The sequence below is a fragment of the Perna viridis genome, chromosome 4 (genome assembly GCF_037379345.1).
Source record: "Perna viridis isolate PV_CMFRI_1.1 ecotype Kerala chromosome 4, ASM3737934v1, whole genome shotgun sequence".
Classification (NCBI taxonomy): domain Eukaryota; kingdom Metazoa; phylum Mollusca; class Bivalvia; order Mytilida; family Mytilidae; genus Perna; species Perna viridis.
Genome location: NC_142448.1, coordinates 22876483 through 22891764, shown reverse-complemented (window position 1 = coordinate 22891764; position 15282 = coordinate 22876483). Strand labels below are relative to the sequence as shown.

The 15282-nt window shown below is 31.3% G+C and overlaps 1 protein-coding gene across 5 annotated transcripts in view; it reads right to left on the bottom strand.

Annotated features, from left to right (window-relative positions):
• The window catches only part of LOC148619364 (uncharacterized), a 31464-nt gene extending 21883 nt beyond the window's left edge, over window positions 1-9581 (bottom strand). For 2 of the 5 annotated variants that reach the window (XM_088579197.1, XM_088579193.1), the window contains exons 1-3: window positions 9489-9581; window positions 2574-2669; window positions 327-359 (exon numbers count right to left, since the gene is read on the bottom strand). Coding sequence is in view for 3 of the 5 variants with exons in the window: in XM_088579193.1 (XP_088435319.1) it covers window positions 327-358 (32 nt within the window). In the remaining 2 variants the exon portion in view is untranslated. Of the gene's footprint in view, window positions 1-326; window positions 360-399; window positions 536-2573; window positions 2670-3934; window positions 4088-9488 lie in introns of those variants that run through there. The other 3 variants (XM_088579191.1, XM_088579192.1, XM_088579198.1) reach the window with 3 other exon arrangements.
• Between the last annotated feature and the right edge of the window lie 5701 nt (window positions 9582-15282).

The following is a 15282-nucleotide window of genomic DNA, read 5'->3' as shown; positions in this document are numbered from 1 at the left end:
GCTATGCCTGAATAAGAACTGTGCTTTACCTTTAATTCATGTGGAGATGAATTAAAAAATGAAAAATGTCTCAGGTATATCAAATTAAATATAAATAAAAACAATTTTTTGGCAAATATGGCAAAATTCAATGAACCATTATAACATCATCAGCACATACATGTACTATTACCAATCAATATGATACCGAACAAACCAACATTCTCATATCAGCTACACTAGTACTATATCAACTATTTACTATTACAAAACAAATGAGATTGGTACATGCTTTACAGACATACAGTTATGTGATAAGAATTCTTACTAGTCAAAGATAATCTTACCTTCTAGAATATGTGTAATCTGTTGGCTTCATGCTAAAAATAGAAAGGGTTGCATAATTAGCAGATGTCCTACCTCTAATCAATATCTATTCCAACAGCAATATCCAAGAAAATGATGTCTGTACACTTCTGATGTGTGCATCTACATGTATTTACCTACATTTCATACATACGTTGATACATCATACTAGGCTACTGGTGATAGTTATCCCGCCTTTTTAACGCTTCACAATACCACGCATTGATGAAATCACACATCCATTACTTCATGGATGATTTATTTCTTTTTTGCTACATTACCATTTTAAAATTTATTTCTCAGATAAATGAAAATTTTATGATTTAACAATCACAGCTAGCATTACAATATTTATTTCATTTTACTGTTCCATGGATCATTGAGATTCTTTCTTAAAGCACATTCCTTAAGGCTGAAGTGACAAGAACTGTCAGAGACCCTATTTAAAAATTCCAATGGGTCTGAACCTCACATTATTTTTTTTTTAATTTCATGCAAAGCAAAATTTGGGCAAAAATAAGCTGAAAATACACCCAAGGTAGCCTGGACACTCCCCCACCCCCCATTTCAAAATTTCTGGATCCAACCCTCCCTGAATACTGCTTTTAACAAAACTTAGTAACATGTTAAAACCTGAAGTAAGATTATATCAATATTATCAATATTGCCAATATTAACTATTTTGTTTCAAGGTACAGCATGACATCACAAGCTCCAAACAAAATGTCATGAAGGAAGACTTGTGGCAACTGGATTGAATACTAGTTTTTCTCTAAAATTTATTGAACTATAATCTTGCTAAAAACTCATTAAAGCACTAGTATAACATATCTAATTAACTAGAATGGCTGTGCAAGCAGACCAACAGTCAGTCAGAGGGTATAAAAAACTCCTGTCATCAACAGCAAGGCCTAAAATGTATTTCATTGTATGTAATTTCCTTTCTCATAATAATTCAAAACTTAAAATACTTTCACTTAAATTCAGATTCATATGTTTAACATGTTCATTCTACAGGACCCAATTTGTAAGAGGATTATAGAGGAATGTGATCTTGTTCGTAAATGACGATGTTGGTTCAATTATTTGATGTTTAAGGCTGTATCTTTGTAAAAAAAAAATAAAAACCTGTTTACTGTAAGAAAAGTAAGAAAAATAAGTTCATGTACATGTTATTTTTTATTATTTATTTGATACTTTTTTTTCAAATTGAACACTAGAAGAACAATGTTTGACACTAACTATATGTACTTTAACAGACATGTCCAATGTTTTAAGAATAGAGAAAATCAATAGTTTATATTATGACTGGAATAATTTACTTGGCCATCAGGTTATTGTCAAAACATCTCTCACTAGCTCTACCTATAGAATTGCTTAACCTTTGGCTGAGAGACTAGTGTTAGGGTAGAAGCCCGTTCACAACCATATCACCAGCAGAGGATACAAGTTTACGGTGTCAGAATTTCTTTTTCATGACAATAAAAAAATACAATTTTCTTACTAGTCTAAATAACTACATGTAATTCAAATATACATCTTTGAAACTGTAACATCTAATCAAGACAGACATTGCAAGATTATACTCCCAGATTAAGTGGGTATGTTGGGGGTCAACAAAAAAAAACATTTCATAGGGTATAGATAACAGGAAGTGCATCTGATTTGCTCATATTGCTCTTTTCAAATGTTATAGTCATCTATTTTTTCCAAATAGGACATGGACATTGTATTAATGATAAAAAAACACTGAATTGTAACAGCTTATAACCTGTACAAAATACCCTGTAATACTTGAATGAAAAAACTTATTCATTCTATAACTTCTTAATACAATAAAAAGAGTTCCAACTCATATACAATGTATATTTACATAGGCTGAGGTATGACTGTTTTAAAATTATATCTTATGAAAAAAAAATGATGCTCAGAATTCTACATCATATATTGAATTCATACAATGTTTTTGTACATATCATAAAACTGTAAAATACATGCAATAAAAACGTATCAGAATGACCCTGAGGACAGGGCTGATGTTTAAAAATCAAAAGGTGTTTCCTGAAACATGTCAACAATGATGCATGATTTTACAATAACTCAGATTCCAAGCTTAGTTCATTGCTATCAGTATTAACTTTTACAGGAAGAATGAACATTATATTAAAGTAAATAATAAAACTAAAATTTTTTCAGATTCTATCAAACTCAACAATACATGTACTTACAAATCAAAGTAGTCATGACAGAGGAAGTCTTTGTCAGTAGAATGTAAAGATCTTTCATAATTGTAGGAAGGTGATGTAACTTCTTTATTTGATAAGCTGAAACAAATATGGAAAGTGCATTTTCTGCTTTATACCATAGAAATGACTGGTGAACTTCCTTTCATTTATTTTGGACAATCAAAATTGAAACAAATTACAACAAAATGATAAAAAAAAACTATATATATATTACATATATTTACAGTTGGCATGGGACACATACATGTACATGTTATCAATCGAGCAGACAAAAAATCAATTAATAGCTAGTGTGCAGTTGTATATTGCAGGAAATTGACATTATCAAAGCCAACACCCATATAAGTGAAGATGTTTCTTTTGTGATGAAGCAAATGAGGTCAATTTAACCAGTGATCAATTAAGATTGAAAAATCACTCCAAACATACAATGTATGCTGGTAACACCCTTTTTATGATGAGTCAAAAGCAACTGGTAATTAACCAGGAAAGCTATTGACATGCAAGAATATTCCCTCTTATTGTTCTGATATTATGTATCAATTACTATCATTTATCATGTGTATTGAACTTAGAAGAACTATTAAACAAGAAATCTATGAGAGATGGCTCACTAGTTACATGGCTATCCCGCTTTCAATCATGATGTATATGTATATGTACATTGTACGTAAAATAAACAGTCATTGGTAAACAGAAAGTTATTGTCATTTTTTTTAGATAATGGATTGCACTATATGGCATATCTACAGGAAGAATGTGTTAAAATTTTAAGCTGGTGTGTTAAGAAGTTGCTGAGAAAAATGTGAAGAAAAAATTGTTACTGAAACATGGATAAAAGTAAATTAGTATACCCATCTCTGAATACCCTCTCTCCTTTGGAGCAGGGGTATAACTATCATCTTAAGTACAATAATTTCATTATTCCAATGATGATAATGGTGTCATGTTATACATGTTGATCAAATTTGCGACACTGTAATAATAGGTTGATAATGGTGTAGTAACATTATCTGGGAATTAGTTAACCATCTTTACCTGTCTGGGTAAAAAGTACATTGTGCAATTGTAAAGACATTGTAACTAACCGAGATCAAATATACATGCATCATATATATTCAATCAGGACTCCCTGGTGCATTCATAATTTAATTCAGAAAAGGATGGTTCTAAGAAAGTAAATCCAATCTAATAACGCCATTTCGACCCCTACATTGGATGTAAAATTTATCAAAAAAATACCCCGAGGATTTTCTTTAATACCGGTGTTTAATGGGTCAATAGTGAATCTGCATGTGGTCAAACAAACTGTAAACGTTGTGCAAGGACACAAATTTACTCACCCATCTTTCCTTTCCCTCATTATGTTTGAATTAATTTTCTTGGAATTTGCATAATCTAGTCCCTTTTAAAACTGCACAACAATAAGTTTATTTTGACACTTTCATTGATACAATGTCAACAAGCTTTTCAGTCCTCCAACCTGGAGAGGTGACGCCTATTATTTATGCAGAAAAAATTTATTGGAAGATATTTTTAGTAACGAACTGTAAACAACTACATGTGCACAGGAAGGAAAGAGTTCCATTTGGCATTGGATGTTTTTTTAAAAAAAAAAGCTATTGAAAATGATATTGATAAAAACTGATATTTATGTATGGTTTTTTTTTGCATTTTGAGAACATATCTTATTTGTTATTTCTACTTAAATAACAAAATTCGGTTATGGGAGAGTTCTTGGTGATGTCATCATTTACCTGTGATTTGGTTTTGGTTGGCAAAAAATCCATTGAGTGGCATAGGGTATCAACTTTAAATCATCATAACTTTTTAATTTTTAAAGATAATTGAAAAATTCCTGTGGTTCCAAACAATGCAAATAAAATTCTTTTCATCCATGGATTTTTTTTAATAAATATTCAGTAATTAGACTATATGTACATAAGATTTTAATTATAATTTTATACAGAAATAGAGGTTTACATATAAATATCACTACAAATTTATTTTTTTCAAGTAAAACAGTTATAAATTCACATACATAATATGAATTATTTTATCTAACTGAAACATTTTACAGAGCCAAAATTGGATATAAAATAACAAAGTTAAAAAGTTTTGAAAACTGGGATTCTAATCATGAAATTGTTCATTGTTTATTTAGTTGTTTATTTGCCAACCAATTTGACACTTAATGATATGCAAATTAGTGAACATGACATCACTAATTAGATTGGTGAACTCTCCTATAATTTTTCTATGAGACATGATTTAATGAAGCTAAAGAAAATATAACAAGAGGGCTTGAATTTCCAATTCTTATAAATTGGTAAGGTGTCTTCCTTAGCATGACATTTTTCTATTCAGAAGAACAAAATGAAAAATAATTGTTTTAATTTATAATGACAACAATGTCATGAAGTTAGTATAAACATATGCCATACATAAAAAATCTTTATAGATAGGAATGAAAAATTATTTGTATTTCTTACTACCTTTATTTTATAATATATTAAAAAAAATTACTTATTTCTTGCAAAATTAGTAGTTATATTTATTTCTTGTAAATTCAACATTTACCTACCCATTTTTAGAACAAACATAAAATTATGATAAAGCAGTTAATAACATTTATGATAAGCATGCATCAAGTGGTGAACTCCAATTGAAGTCAGTTAGTTATACAAGAACATGAAAAAAAAAATGTTGAAAATCATCACACTTTTGATACGATATTTAGCAATACAATAAAATCTTAAATTAGTTTCACAGTTTTTTTTTCTTTTGCTGCAAAGGGATTCTTCTATGCAACTTCATCTTGAATAAATACAACTTGAAGGATTTTCTTTCATTTCTGTGCATAATATTACACAACAAATGTTACAAAACTAAATTCAATTTGTCTGAATATCTTGGATCACTTTTCACTCTCCAATCTGTAACATGTAATGGCAATGACACCATTTAAACATAAATAATATTTTAGCTCTTTTTATATTTTAACAATAGAAGGTAATATTTGTCAAACTCTTGACACCATAATCAAACTTTAAAAATAACACTAATAAAATTTAGCATTTAAACAAAGTTTTAATTTAAAAGTTATCGTGCCTGTTAACCTTTCGACAATCTTGTGACAATCTTTTCCGCAGAAAAAAAAAGGAAAATTTTGCTAGAAATCCATGTATAAAGATAAGACAATGGTAATGATATCAAATCTATGAAAATCTCGCTAATCTATTAAGGGTTTCTTATCAAATTATGAGTGCCGGTAATAAGTAAAACAAAAGGATTTATCCTTAATTATTTGTTGATTGATTCTCAAGTACTTATATTAATTTATAAGCCATTTAGAACATAATTTGTGTAATATTTCTGCTGAGATGGAAATTTGTGTCTCCCATGTAGGAGAGACTTTCTCAAAGAAGGAGATTGACCAAAAAGAGAGGGTCTTTTTCCTAAAGAGGGAAGGTTAACAGGTATGAATTATTTCATAGCTTACAACATATTTTTGATCAACTTCATCATGAATAAATACATTTTGATATATTTATCAATGTTCACCATTCCTAGACACTTGTTTTAGTACAATATCTCAATTATTAGACCACCAAAGGAACTTTGGTATCAATTCAAGGGGTTACTACCCCAACCATTTCAGAATTTGTAGGGATCAAAAATGGGTCAGAAATAAGCATTTTTATATAACTTGGTATATATTGCTTTTTTTTTTTTAGGTCTAATTGCAACTTTCCAAGTATTTTGACCATGTCATTCTGGCAGTTATGCTAAATATCTAAATATTATCCAAATTTAGAGCTGTATCAAGCTTGAATTGCCAGTCAGAACTGCTCGGTCATGATAAGCTGTACCTTGAGTCAATTCATTTCTTTACTTTAAAGTATCCTACCTCACAATAAACACCTCTAAGACATGCAACTTAAAGAAGTAAATTGGAGGCCCCAGAGGACCCGGACCACTTATCTTGAACTTATTTCTTTGCCTATAAATATTTGATGTCAGAAAAATATTCCAGCAATTGAAACCAATTGGATAAGGTTCTTAAAATATCAGGTAAAACTTAAAGTGCACTAACTCCTAATAGGATTTTTTTCGTAGTTTCCCACTAACCACTTCAATAAATGTTTCCATTACTTTACATGCTAAACTAGACGTTCTAAAGAACCTAAATCACTCACCTGGCTTGATGAACTACGTTCTATTTTTGTTAAAGCAGCTATGTTTTTTCATAGATATTAAATACCACCACTCATTTTCTTCAGGAAACCCAAAGAAATAATCCATTATCAACTTTCATTTAAGACTGTCACAGAAGATGATTTTTTAAATGTAATAACATCAAAAAGAGCAACAAAATGGCATTAACTCCAACATCGGTTTAACAGATTTTCAGGAAAATTTGACCACAGATAAAGCTTATCATGCTGAACACTTTAACCCAGTTTACTGCTGTCTGACTTCTATGTTCTACTTTTAATAATAGAGGTCATGTTTAATGGATCAAAAATCTACACAAAAGTTCTATGCAGAATATCATTATGAACATGCATAGATACACATGTACCAAATTTAGTTCTAATTGGTCCAGTAGTGTCAGAGGAAAATATTTTTGAAAAATTCTTAGCAGGACATGGTGCGTACCTTTGCAAGTCTTGAAAAATAAGGCTATTGCACTACATAAATCATTATGCTAATGGTACAATCACTGAATAATGAGTGATGTTCATCACAAAATTTGTTTGAAAAAATACACTAAAAATTCACATTTTCTGCTAACTGGATTACTGGATAACTAAATTACTCACACATATTAACAATATTTCATAGTTTTAAAATTACAAAATTTAATTTCAAAGTACACATTCTTGGCTTTATTTTGATCACTTTTGATCAATTGGTTATGCACTTCTAATGTATAGATCTATGTTCAGTATTGAGGGGTGGTCATTTGACTTGGAAGTGGTGAGACAAGTAGAATCTTTTGCATGGCTGATCATAATGATCATTTCATCAAACAAAATCTTTTTTTCTGAAGCTATTTCAAGATATAGGCTACGAACACATAACCATCATTTTTCACCTTCCAAGGGCCATAACTCTAAAAAGGAGTCATTATACAAGTTTGACCCAATTAAGACTTTTGATGGTCTCATAATGAGAACGTGTATTTTATTAATTGGAAGTTTTTTCTATTATGGTTTTCAAGATATTTGCTGATCAAGACAAAACAACACCTTTGCATTTGAAGGGCAACAACTTTAACCCAATGGAGACTTTTGTAGAATTTATCACAGAGATCATTACATCAATTGAAAGTTTCATACTACACTACAGAGTGTAATACAGTAAAACCTCCAAGTGTAAACTCCCAAAAGGCAAGTAAAAATTAAATTTGGCTTTATACATGTATATATAATAATCAGTGTTCTAGGATTTTTTTTTAATTATAGGTATCCACTAGAGAACTCCAAATGAAGATAAACTTTACCACAATTAAGTCTGCATTTGAACTTTACATACCTTTTCAAAAATTTGAGTTTTTTACTTGCAAAGGGAAAGTGGAACATTATAAATAACTTTCCCACACCAATATTGTATTTGATCTAGGTGACAGGTATGTGGAATTCTAGAACACTGGGCAACTTCTAATTTCTTAACACTTGCTTATAGATATTTTATAACTGTCACAGTTACTCTTTTTTTTTCAGACTCACCTTTTTGGTGAGTGCACTCCAATTGTTACTTGCAAAATTTCCTTTTTATTTGCAAAATTTACAATTAACTTTTTAGCAATGGTCATCTAAAAAAGGCTATAGTAGGCAGTTCCACTCACCAAAATGGCTAGAATGAAAATGTATTACTTCCAACATTCCCATCAATCAATGATTTTTAAATGTATTCAATGTATTAATAAAATAATATCAAACTACACGTATTTTTGATATTATTGCATCATTGCACTTGACTGGCAAAAGCATTTTCTGGCCGTTTTAATGTTTTCATGTAGCCAGCTGGTGACCTTTGCTTTCTTCATAAATTTCAGTGTCTCTAATTCAAACGAATGACTTCCAGTGGTCTTAGAACTTTACATTTGATAGTAAGTATTGAATTTTGGGAAAATTTTCAGTACACAGGAAACACCATATTCCTTTTTTTGCTTACTTTCCAGTAAAGAAAAATTTTCTTGTGCATACAATTCTTTTCTTTTTTCGACTAGTTCATGGTTATCAGTCTTGTCATTTCAATTTCTAAGTTTCATTGTCTCAGATCAGAGAAACATGTACAAATGTAAAATGTCAGACTCTTGTTGTCAAACTAAGATTTGATCACACCAATGGTTTCTTTCAGTCTTTACTATAAATTTGTCCAATATTATAAATATGTGTATTGTGTGCATTATGATTAACTTGGTGTAACCATACCTATTATTGGGGTTACAAATGTTGATATAATGGATTTTTACTCACATCTCTTATTATATGCATAATTCTTAGTCATGAGAGGCAAACACATGCAACAAGACTTGCAAACGGTTTCCGACAAAGCATGGTCATGTGTAACAAAAATACCTTGTCTATAATAATCATGACGTTTGCTGTGGCATTTTTTAACCGGACGTTGCAACTAAACAAAATAAAAATAAGCCACCAAAAAAGCCATTTGTAACACACATAGAAACGTCAAAGAAAGTTGAAACCATTTAGTGACTGTCTATGATTTCGTTTATCAAGAATTTATTTTAAAAATGTTTAATGGAAATGAAATGTATCTCTATTTAATTTGCTGAATGATTAAAGCCTTTCCTCTTTTTTGCCAATTCTGGTGAATGTAGATCCCAGTGAATGTATAAACAAAATAAAAAGCAATGCATCTTACATTCTTTTGTATCATCTATAAACAGATTTGTAATAGTCCAACAAGTTGCAGACGTCTTGTCTGGTTTGTTTTTCATAAGTCCCGCTTTCGGTCATACTAACATATGGATTAACATACGGAAAAATCCGTAAATCATAGAAAAGTTTTTAAAACAAATCATGCAAATTTTTCACAAAAATAGTTTAGCCGGAAAATCAAACCTTCAGAATGCCTTATATAGTACTTAGTGACTATATATTAGTTAAAAAAATCTCCGCTTATGCCAAGGAGTTAAATATAGTCTATCATAATTCCTTGCTTAGGCCAAGGATTTATGTTATATTTAACTTCTTGGTTTCCATGATAACATAGACCTGTAATTAATCATTGATCTATGATGCTAATAAGACTTTAATTGGTTTAATTTATACAGTAATTTTCAAATTCAAATTTTATTATTCTAATCAACATTAATATCCATCAGATCATGACATAACAAGACATTACACAATAATACAACAAAGAGACATATTCAAACATGATATATGGTATTCATGTAGCATGATACATGCATCTGTTGACTTGTATATCTGTAGTCCAAGCGAGATGGCATGGCTCACAGTTGAGAAAATCAGGAATTGTAAGTTGGGAAAACGAAGTTGAGGTTTTTCCAACATTACTATGTCTAGGGACAAGGGGCAGAATTCAAGCTGTTCTGAATATTATTTTGAAAATGGGACAACAGATATACCTAGATTCAACCACAGGGCTTGCTCCCGCTATCAAATATGCAGCCCACTGGTTTATAGTTATACACTATCAAATATTCAGCCCAACTAGCATATAGTAATATACCAGTGGGGCTGCATATTTGATAGTGGGAGCAAGCCCCTGTGCACGTTTTCAGCCTATGTATAGTATACAAATCACTACGGAAAAAGTACAAAAGTTTTGACGCGATTCCGATAAAGTAAGGTATAAAAAAAACAAATGAATAAAGTTAACAATATTAAACTATCACTGAAAGAAAAAAAATGAAAATAATTTAGATAATATTATCGTAGAACACGCGCTCGAATCCTAAGGCATATTGGAAAATAGTGACAACTCAAATCAAACACGGGTTCCAATGAATTGCTACCCTTACAAAACATTATCAATGATCGCAGTGTAGAGGAAAATGCTTACGCTGACGACGAGAAGTGTAATCTATTAAACAAGTATTTTTCATCCATATAAAAAATTAATGATGATAAAATAAACCTTCGCGATTTTCCAATTAAGATTAATGCTTGACTTGATATACCAACTGCAACTTTACAGGACAATGTCGACGTCATTCAAACCCTCCAGCTAAATAAGGCATCAGAGCCAGACCTGATTAGTCAAAGGATGTTAAAAAAATACCCCGAAATTATTGCTAAGCCACTAGAGTTAATATTCAACAAATCATTACAGCATGGTATATTTTCCTCCCAGTTGCGACTTTCATATGTGATTCCCATTTTCATATCTCTTATAAGCTGTGTTGGGAAAGTAATGGAAAAGGTTGTTCATAAAAATATTTACAACTACCTTCATTCAAACAATCTACTATATAAGTTCCAATCGGGATTTCTACTAGAACGATCCACAATTCACCAATCACTTGAAATGTATAGCAATGTACTCAATACATTAGAAAAGAAAGAAATTTCATGTTTTATTGTATACTGCGACTTCTCAAAGGCCTTTGATAAAGTATGGCATTGGGAGTTAGTGCATAAAATTAAATCATATGGTATCCAAGTCTAACTTTTGGATTGTTTTCATGTAACTATCTTAAAGATAGGAAACAACATGTAATCATAAAAACTTCCTCACTTTTTTTTGTAATGCTTTCACCAATTAATTTTAAATTTTGTACATGTAGTCTTACTATGAGAAATTACAGATTAAGTTCGACTTTGATTAGGGATTGATTTTTACGGAAGTTACGGTCCTTGGACTCAGAAAATTTCATTAAATTTTCAGTTTTCTGCACTTTTTTTTTGTAATGCTTTGTAGTGGAGTGCGAGTTGCCCCTTTGCTTTTGTTACTTTGTATGTATGATTTTAGTTACTTCATGTTCTTTGTTGTATATGTCTGGTCTTTGTCCCTGGATTACATTCTTTTGATTACCGCTATAACCTTGGTTCCCTTGATTACTCTTTCACCAAATGAATTTATATTTTGTATATAGTCTAACTATGAGAAGTTTGACTTTGGTTACGGTTGAATGATTTTTACGGAAGTTACTGCCCTTGGACAGAAAATTTCAGCGAATTTACAGTTCTCCGCACTTTTGTTTGTAATGCTTTCACCAATTGGTTTTATATTTTGTATGTAGCCTTACTATGAGAAGTTACAGACTAAGCTCGACTTTAGTTAGGGTTGATTTTTCGGGAAGTTATGGCCCTTGGACTCAGAAAATTTCAGTGAATTGAAAATTTTCCGCACTTTTTTTTCGCGGGGGACATTGCAACGCTGTTCTTTTATGTTTATTACAAATGAAATATGTTTAAACTATAAAAAAAAAAAAAAAAAACATATCACAGTATGATTTGTACTCAATTTTTTTTTTTTTTTTTTTTTTTTTTTTTTGTAGAGCGAAGACAAGTTGCAATCTAAATTACAATTAGATTGGAAGAAACTGTAAAACAACTTTTAAGATAGGGGCAAGTTCAGCCTTTTTTACACATTTTCATTACTATACAGAAGTTAAAACGGTCATCATCACATTTCGATTTTCTACAAATAGGGGCGGATTTAAGCGCCCGTTCGCCCCCCCTAAAATTTGCAAAGCATGCGTTGTCAGGGGTAGATTTAGGCGATTTTAGGTTGAAACTTTAATTTATCGCTAATTTTACCATAAAAGATATCTACTTTGCACCCACTATAGAAGAATATTTCAAAAATATAACCTAAAAATTTTAACTGCGCGCCCCCAATCTGAAATCCTAGATCCGCCCCTGCACATCACATATGAGACTAGATAGTTAGTCATGTCTTATCGGAATGACAACCTTAACCAGATTTACTAACGGATGGTGCAGGCGGAACGGGATATGCTTACATTTCTGCAGCACCTGATGTCACTGTATGTGCTTTATTTATTTTATTTTACTTTCTGTGTGTGTACTTAAATATCATTGGAATTCATTCTGTTCTACATTGTGTACATGTTGAAATTGGTGTCATCGATTCAATTAGGCTCAAGTCAAGTCATCAAACTTCTTTCTACAAAACGAAGTAAACTGACATATATAAGTATCATCATGTAGCCCAGTGTCTCAGCTTTACAATGGTACCAAGAGAGTTCTGGTAATACTGAGAGTTTGGGGTTAAATGAAGAAAATGAAACCCTACCCCACCGAAAAATCGCTTAAATTGACATATTTTTCCATGTCAATACCCCTAGAGTATTTATACTTCTGTAAGAGTAATCAAGGGAACCAAAGTTATAGCTGTAATCAAAAAGAGTAATCAAGGGAACCAAGGTTATAGCGGTAATCAAAAGAATGTAATCCAGGAACAAAGACCAGACATGGAAAACAGACATACACAACAAAGAACATGAAGTAACTAAAACCATACATACAAAGTAACAAAAACAAATGAGCAACTCGGACTCCACTAAAAACTGGGAGCATGGACCAGGTGCACCGGTAGGGTAAGCGTGCTCTGTTTTTCTAGAAACTTCCACCGTGTTGCTCATAAAAAGTCAAGTCCGGAGTAGACAAACGAGGAAAGGAAAACTATGACCCGTTGAATAAATCAGTTTTCATGGTGCAGATGGATACACCATAACGACCCACGAGTTCATAATGACGACCATAAAACTTCTGTAGTTATGACTTCAATCCTGTAGCAACATAACCTTGTTCCAGAAGCCTATTTGTTAGAGTTCTAGCGCGATACAAAAAGTCTGCGTAGTTTCGGCAAGCTCTGGCATAACGTATGAGTTGTGATGTAGCGATGACTTAAAAAATTGACTATTTTGGTATTTTCTGTTTAGTATATCACAATTAATACCCCCGGGGATCTTTTGGTGAATTTTGGCGATTTTCGGAGTCCGAATTTATCCAAAAATACAAAAAATGGGATTTTCGATTTTTTCGTAGAAAATGTCACACAAATTCGACTCTACAAGTTATTGCTCAACTAAAACGTCTCAAACACTACCCCTACCTCTTGAAATCACTGTATCAAGCATAATTCCCATTCACACTATACTGACACCGTAAATCTCACATTTTAAGTATTCATAATTAAGATAATGATGTACCTAACATATATGATCAGTTCAGGCGTTTAGATCTTCCTTTTAGGGTTACAATTACTGTAATATCGTAGATTAAACAAGCTTTTGTGTGATACAGTACATTAATATAGTGTCTTGGCTTCCAAATTAGCCAAAGTAATAAAATTTGAACGTTTCCAAGTCAAGTTAGGCGAAAATCATCACCCCTAACAATGAAAAAAATGCCTCAACATGAACGGTGTACAATAGACATGTTGGGTACTATTGTTTTGATTATCGATGTATCCAACATATTTTCTCTTTACAGGCGCGTATATTTCAGTTTTAATGAGACAATAATGAGTTTTTCATAAAAAGGGAATTACTCAGAATTTCATATTTTCTTCCATTCCACCTGTAATGGGCACTTTTCAAGTAACTTACTCCAAAACAAACTATTGTATATTCAAAAACATTTATGTAACATCGTACCATTGCATAGAGAGCCAAAGCAATGCACAATTAAACCTATTCCAGGCCATTTTGGGGAAAAATGGTACCCCTACCCACTAAAATCTGTCCCAATGTGAAAGAAAACGACCGTTTATAGCATACACAAACTGTACACAATGTATATCTGGCATTTATTAAGGAGAACTTCTTGTATCAATCATATTGTCAAGCAAATATGGTTTAATTGTCCTGAAGACCACAAAATATTAAAAAAGAAAAATTAAGAACACAGATTATCACACAATTTAGCACATAAATTGCAGATTTTTTGTTTAAAATATCAGTTTTAAAATGATTTGATTTTGTTTGCTATCATTCTTTTTATTCATATAAGGTTTCAAATAAGCAACTACGATGAATAATTGACATGTATCCACCACCACTAAAAATGCTATTCTACCACATATGAATTGTCATATAGAAACTGAAAAATATACGCCGGAAATGAGCAGGTATGTTGAATTCATCGATAATCAAAACACTAATACCCAACTTGTCTTTTTACATTGATTATATGCTAAAAATCAACATTTGGGTTCATGTTGAGGTACTTTTTCCATGGGTGGTGGGGGGGGGGGCATTTTTTCACCTAATTGGACATTTGAAAAAGTTCAAATATTTATTACTCGGGCTAATTAGAAAGCCAAGACACTATATAATTATATTTGAATATATGAAAGCTTGTTTAAAGTACAGTATTTGAAAAAAAGCTAATTACAGATGAAACGGAAAAAATATGAAATTCCGAAAATTCCCCCAATGAAGAACTCATTATTGTTGTATTGAAACTGAAAAATACACCCCTGAAATGGGAAGACATGTTGGATACATTGAAAATTAAAACAACAGTACCCAAAATGTCTATTGTACACCATTTATATGCCCAAAATTTACATTTTAGTTCATGTTAAGGTATTTTTTTCATTGGTGGGGGTACTATTTTCCACCTAATTTGACTTTGAAAAGTTCAAATATTTATAACTTGGGCACATTTGAAAGCTAAGACATTATATTAATGTACCATATCACACAAAAACTTGT